Source organism: Pseudorasbora parva, chromosome 1 (genome assembly GCF_024679245.1).
Source record: "Pseudorasbora parva isolate DD20220531a chromosome 1, ASM2467924v1, whole genome shotgun sequence".
Lineage (NCBI taxonomy): Eukaryota > Metazoa > Chordata > Actinopteri > Cypriniformes > Gobionidae > Pseudorasbora > Pseudorasbora parva.
In genome coordinates, this window is record NC_090172.1 from 42,659,554 (window position 1) to 42,667,012 (window position 7,459).

Genomic DNA, 7,459 nt, shown 5'->3' on the forward strand with positions numbered 1-7,459 from the left:
AACGGATCTGTTAGTCGGAATTGGGCCAATAGGATCACTAGATACAGAGATACTATAACCGAGGATTCTTCGGCTCTCATCAATGGAGCTCTGGAGGGACCACTGCCAGAGAACAGTAAGGTGAGCCAAAATGATATATAATTGGTGATGCATGTTTGTATGTCTCAGAGGCAGGCAATATAGAAATACAGAAGTCGCATAACAGATTTAGGATCTTTATCTTATGAAATGCACAATATCCTTGCGCAGCTGCTTGGTCGTTTATGAATGTGTGTGAAGGGGGAGGGGGCTGATAGATTGTGCCTCATGCAGACAGGAAATATACAGAGAAGTAATTACCATTAAGCAGACAGTAGGGAAGTCACACAGCTAATTAGTATGTGACACTTGAAATGGAAAGCTGAAGTCTGCATACCTTTTACCAATTACTGTCCTTCTCAAAGCTACATAGATATAGGAGCAGCAGGAATTTACGCCTTTATCTGTCTTTCCTCCTGCATTAACAGTGTTTTATTTCTCTGTTGACATTTCTAATAATATTTTTTTTTCTGAAGAAAAAAAATCTGTGTTATGGTGAAATATTGTACCATAGAATCTCATTAACATTTCAGTATGTGATGTTCCACCTTCCTTACCCACAATGTGCAGTTTCCACACCATAATTGAATGCGTATATTAGACTAACACATTTATTTAGTGCAATTAATCACCGAACATAAAAACAATTGTCATGGCTCAAATAGGGTTAAAGAGACTCTATGGAAATATATTAAAATAATAATTCTTATTATTTTTAATAAATTAATACTTTCAGCAAGGATGCATTAAATTGATCAAAAGTGACAGTAAAGACATTTTATTATGTTGTATAGATTTCCATTTTAAATAAATGCGGTTCTTTTGAACTTTCCATTCATCAAAGAATCCTAAAAAATGTATTATGGTTTAAGCACAACTGTTTTTAGCATTGTTGCTGTATTTGCAGAGCAGGCATGTGGAGAGGCTGTACTCCCTGAGCAAGAACCAGGTGGAGGCTGAAGTCATTGTGCATTCACAGCTGTCTAACATGGCGGTTGACCAGGGTCCACAAAGCGACATGGAGCTCTGTCTCGAGTCTTCATCTTCCCAGAACCCTTCTCCTGGAGACAAGGCAGCTCCATCAACCCCTCATCCACCTTGTGCTCACAGCGAGGACAACCATGAGACTCCATCTCCAACCCCCAGCCCTCACATCTCTGAAGTACTTTCCAATCACAATGGACCATTTGAGAGTGGGCTTAGCCAGCCGACAGTGGGTGGTGCCAAAAACCAAGGAGTGGGGCTTTCCAATGGCTTCCACTCATCCAAACCCCTTCGGTCAAAGGCAGATACCCTGGAGAACGGGGCCCACAGACTGTGCCCCACAGGAAAGGTTCTGTCCTCACCAGGTCTCCCCGCTTCCCCCTCATCCTTTGCAAGCTCTGGCCTTGTTCATTCTACCTCAGGGGCGCATAACTATGTGTACCCCTAAGCTGGAAGGAAGAGAAGCGTAATAAATGATGTTCCTAAAGTACTGGGACAGAGAAGGACAACAGAGGAAACCAACTAGTGGCACCTAACTGCTGGAGAAGTTGATATTTTCCCGTAGCCACGCTCGCCTCCTCTCTCGGCTGTTTTATTGCAACCTTTTGGTTCCGTTATTTTATATGTATGTACATATAGAATATTTTTTTAGCACTAGTATCCATGGATATGCATTTTATGGCATATCAGTGGCACACTTTAATCCCTCTTTGTGTGCATGTATGGAATGTGCTGAAGTGGTTTATATGTTTACATGCACACGCAAAGTCAGAGTGTTCTTACTCTGAGGTGAAGTCAAAGGATCCTGAAATCAGCCCTGCATATGGAAACAGAACTCATTCACAGGACAGGTGTCACAGATTGATCCGAGATCAGTGCCAATGGGTGGAGATCCATTTTGTCATAGAAGATTACCCTGCCACAAAGTACCACCTCCTGCTGTCTCAGGGTTGCCACACACAAACACAAAGATCTGTGCTTTCGAAATGGTTATTACTGAAAAATAGCACCTTCTTCAGTTCTACGTGGATATTGTGTAACCGTCTATTTCGAGTTTAAAGGGACTGTGGAACCATTGGTGAAAATTTTGTCATTTACTCCCCCTCATGTCTTTCCAAATCTGTGCATGGACAAAAAAAAGTAATAGAAAGAATGAAGAAAGTCATACAGGTCTGTAACAACCTGTGAGTGAGTAAATAATGACAGAATTTTCATTTTTGGTCAAAATGTCCCATTAGCTTGATCAGATCAGAGGTACATCTTCACATACACGCACACAAACACAAACCTGAATACAATACGAATAAAAAACCACATTCCCTGACTGGAGCGTCGCGTCTCAGGAGTCTCAAATTCAAGGTGCATTTGTATATACATGATTGCTGTATTAAAAACATGTAAAAAAACAAACAAAAAAAATGAAGGAAAAATAGTGAAGGAAAACAATACAAAAAAGAACACTAAGAGTCATGTACATTCTGTATAATTTCAGCTCTTTAGTGTACTTGTAAAGACACATCACACTGATTCATGCTCCAAGTTTTTCTCAGTCAACAGCACTACCTCATTTCTTTACAGGATGTTTTTTTTTCTTATTTTCGGTGTGATTTTATGAGTGTAAATAAGAAGGCGATTTCTTATGTGAGTTTTTAAGCCGTCTGATTCATAGCCTTTGGATAATAGCAGAATCTACTGCCCTTCTCAATCTGTGTCTGTATTCTTGTGTAACGGTTACCAAAACCTTCGTCTCTAGTTATTAGCCTGTGTGCAAGCATGTGGTCATTCGCTTGTGTAGACCTTTGATACGGGAGAAAAATAACTTGATTTTGCAAAATACCCTTCAGGTGAAGGGGATATAAAAAAAAACAAAAGGCTAAACACTCAGTTTAACTCAAGACCTCAAGATTTGTGTCCATAAGATCTACCTGTTGACATGCCAGTCATCTCTTTTTCTCAGGAACTTCTGAGAAGAACATCTTCAGCCAAACTAGGAAATAGCCTCCATCTCTCAGACAGGTCTTGTCCCGTACTTTATTCTCTGTCTTTTGGCCACGCGTCTGTCACCATGTAGAGTTTATAAATCATGCATTGCTGCTGAGAGCAGGATATGTATCTGTTTTGCTTCCTTTTTATGCATTTTTAATGCTTATTTAAAGTTGCTTTTATGTTAAAGCTGTTATATTGGAAGAGAAACGTCAACAATTTCTCAAACTCTTGCTGTCTTTCTTCAGGTCATTTATCAGTAATGCCAACGACAACTCTCCGTCTAGTCGGTCTCTGTCATTGCCACAGTTCAGCTGATTGTCTTTGAATCCTAATTCAATCATTTCACTGAATAGTGCTTTTTTTTTTTTTTTTTTTTTTTTTTTTTTTTTTTATTTTGTGCAGCACTTTGGAAACTGATTGTTGTTTGTTAAATGTGCTATATAAATAAAGTGGATTGGATTGGATTGGATTGCTTTGGTGCTAGAGCAAGACTAGGTTCCTTTTAAGATGGTCTTTTAAACATTCCAGTTTTTGTATGTACAGCAGGCCAAACTCAGGGCTGATAATGTAGGAAATGAAGCTGATGAATGTCTGAATTACTCTGGCTGCTTTTTTAACAAACAGCAAGCATCTCACATGCCGTCAGTTGTCTCAGTTCTAGATGTAGTGGCCAGTCAACAACTTGGATCTGTAGCTTAAGATTTTAGATTGTAACATATTCGTTCAATGTGTTTCCTGTCAGTTCTGTGTCGAAATAATATTTCACCCAAAAATGACAATTCTGTCATCAGTAATGTCGTTCCAAGCCTGTATGACTTACTTTCTGAGGAATGTTTCCAAAAGAGCAAGATATTTTGAACAATGTATTATTTTTGTCCATAAAAAATATTGACAAAAATCCCCATACATTGTTCAAAATATCTTTTATGTGCTAAACTGTAGCAGAATTAAATATTTTGGGTGAATGACCCCTTTAAACTGACAAAAGGTCATTTTATTTTCATAAACAGTTGCATTGCCACAAAAAAAAAGACATCAGTGTTGTCAAATAGACATTCTTAGCTTTTACTTTTTTGACAGTCTTATGCATCAGATTATAATGTTAGCACATCCCACCTACAGCATTAGGAATGTGTGGGGGAAATTAATTGACCTCTTGTTTTGTCTAAAAATAAGGAAATTGTGGTTTTGCCAGGGTCAGCAGATGTCTTGTCATTCTCAGATATGCATGTTATTGTTCCGAAACAGCCCTTCAGGATAAGTTTTAATTCAGATACCTCATTTGCTGCTTGTTAATTTAATCACAGATATACCTTCAACACGCACATATAAAGTATTCGGAAGTTTGGATCGTGTGTTTGGCAGCAGTGAGTTGATTGTGTCGTTTTACCTCATTTTGAAGCTTCAGGTTGGTTTCTGCTCCACTAGCAAAGGAACGGATGTCATTTTTGTCTGGAAAAGTCTGGGAATTTGCCGAGTGATGGATAGCAAAATGTTTGAAATGAGGGTTCAGATGACCAGAGGGTTCCCCTGTCAAGCCATACCTCTCAAAACAGACACAAGGTTGCATGTGGGCCATTTTTACACTGTGCGTATAATCAGTGCTTATTGCTCAGGTGCCCTGTCTTTGCATTAAAACTCCAGAGGAATGCAACGGCACACTCTGATTTAAGGTAAATGTATGAAGTATGAAAACTTCACCTCTCCTCCGGGAAAAGGAAGGCTTTAATGACAGGGGGAAGGCAACAACAAATAGTAACACTGATGCACAGACATTTTTTCTAAAGAAACCGTGCATTGTAATGTCTTTTTTGTCTTTGGTGCTTCATGGTGACATTTCTATTCTGGTGATGAGAGAATTTATCTTTTTTTTTTTTTTGTACTTTTCTCCCTAACCAGCAGACCTGTGCTTTTCTAAGATTCTCAGCACACATACTGTGGTCACATTTTCGTAACACCTGCAGCAGTATGGTCTCTGACGTCTGTTGGTGAATGTGAGAGACAAAACATCAGTCTCAGCACACACAAAACTACACTATCCCAGAGAGATTACAGCATGTGTATGTCTGTTATCTGTTTGTATGTTCTCATGGCCTTCTTTGTAAAATCAAATCTAGAGATTGTAAAGGGTTTAAGGCATAGTTCCCTTTTGGTTTCTGTTTCTAGGATATGGGTAATACTGTTTAATTCCCATTGAAATGTTATACTCTGTAAATCATATGATACGTAGAGCTTGTTTCCTACGCTGTGAAATCAGTCTTTCATAATCAGAATATATACAAATATATAATTTACTCACTAGATTGGATTTAATCTTTTTAACTGGAACAAATGTGCCCTATGAATAATTGAATTATCAATTGAATACTCATTTATATCATATACATGAGCTGTACGGGATAGTGTTTGATGTTGGATGGATGCAGTGGAGGACAATATGATATTATAATGTTTATGATCTTCCTCTGTCACTGTCTCTGTTTGTGAGGTTTGCAGCATCTAAGTCTCTGCAAACTTGTAATATGTAAATAAACATCTTAATAATAAAAAAAATCTTTCCCATTTTTTATATACCATTTGTATAGAAGTAATGCATACATTTTTACATTTTTATTTATATTTATTTACAGTTACAAATTACACATCTTCACAAGTGTAGATCCTATAAAATAAATACTATTTACTTTTAAAGCCATACAGCTGCTGTGACTTAATTACACACACACACACACATACACACACACACACAGTGGGTACGGAAAGTATTCAGACTCCCTTACATTTTTCACTCTTTATTATATTGCAGCCTTTTGCTAAAATAATTTAAGTAATTTTTTTCTCATTAATGTACACACATAACCCCATATTGACAGAAAAACAGATTTGTTGACATTTTTGCAGATTTATTCAAAAAGAAAAACTGTCGGTCTGAGAGAAGAGGATACAGAGGATAGGAATAGATGGAGGCAGATGATTCGCTGTGGCAACCCCTGAAGGGAACAGAAGTAGAAGAAGATTAAAAAATAAAAACTGAAATACCACATGGTCCTAAGTATTTAGACCCTTCGCTGTTAACTCAGGTGCTGTCATTTCTTCTGATCATCCTTGACATGGTTCTACACCTTCATTTGAGTCCAGCTGTGTTTGATTGGACTTGATTAGGAAAACCACACACCTGTCTATATAAGACCTTACAGCTCACAGTGCATGTCAGAGCAAATGAGAATCATGAGGTCAAAGGAACTGCCTGAAGAGCTCAGAGACAGAATTCTGGGAAGGCACAGATCTGGCCACGGTTACAAAAAAAAGCAGTATGTGTTGAGAAAACCAGGTACCTGTCAAATACACTCCCAACCGTGAATCATGGTGGTGGTGGCAGCATCATGATGTGGGGTGTTTTTTCAGCTGCAGGGGCAATAGAGGGAATAGAGAGAGGGAAAGATGAATGCGGCCAAGTAAAGGGATATTCTGGATGAAAACCTTCTCCAGAGTGCTCAAGATCTCAGACTGGGCCAAAGGTTTTCCTTCCTACAATACAATGACCCTAAGCACAGCTAAAATAACGAAGGAGTGGCTTCACAAAAACGCTGTGACTGTTCTTGAATGGCCCAGCCAGAGCCCTGACCTGAACCCAATTGAGCACCCCTGTAGAGATTTGAAAATGGCTGTCCACCAACGTTTACCATCCAACCTGACAGAACTGGAAAGGATCTGCAAGGAGGAATGGCAGAGGATCCCTAAATCCAGGTGTGAAAAACTTGTTACATCTTTCCTAAAAAAGACTGTATGGCTGTATTAGATCACAAGGCCAAGGGTGCTTCTTTACTAAATACTGAGCAAATGGTCTGAATACTTAGGACCATGTTATATTTCAGTTTTTCTTTTTTAATAAATATGTAAAAATGTCAACAATTCTTTGTTTGGTAATATATTACCAGAAAATGTTTCTAAATTTGCTATTCTTTTGTGAGATCTTTAATCTATTTACAGTCACAGAAACCAAAGAAATGTGCAAGTTTGGTATATATGAGGATGAGACTGGCTCTTAGGAAGTCTTTTTTCTCTCTCCAGCCATTCACAGGCCCTATCAATTGTTTTACGTTTTAAATTGCTTTAATAATACAACAACATTAACAATAACACAAAATAATATGTGGACTATTCCCTATATTAAGTCAAAGAATTTCTGGTTTGGTGTCGATGTGGTGGTACTTGCGTCATACTGGTGGGTCTGATGGGGTGTAGCCTATGTAGCAGCTCATAATGTAAAAACTGCACATAATGTAAAAACTGCACATGATGTAATAAGCATCACAATATTGGGCAATACTTAGATCAAGCAACAGCCAATAGATGGCACTCTTTCATCGCTGTTGCCCTATGCCTGAAATTTCAAGTTTTATTACATAAA

General features: G+C 38.2%; 1 protein-coding gene across 1 annotated transcript in view; it reads left to right on the forward strand.

Annotated features, from left to right (window-relative positions):
• The window catches only part of igdcc4 (immunoglobulin superfamily, DCC subclass, member 4), an 85,404-nt gene extending 82,003 nt beyond the window's left edge, over positions 1 to 3,401 (forward strand). The window contains 2 exon segments of the mRNA XM_067426795.1: positions 5 to 120; positions 986 to 3,401. Coding sequence (XP_067282896.1) covers positions 5 to 120; positions 986 to 1,510 — 641 coding nt within the window. The 3' untranslated portion in view covers positions 1,511 to 3,401.
• Positions 3,402 to 7,459: the final 4,058 nt, after the last annotated feature.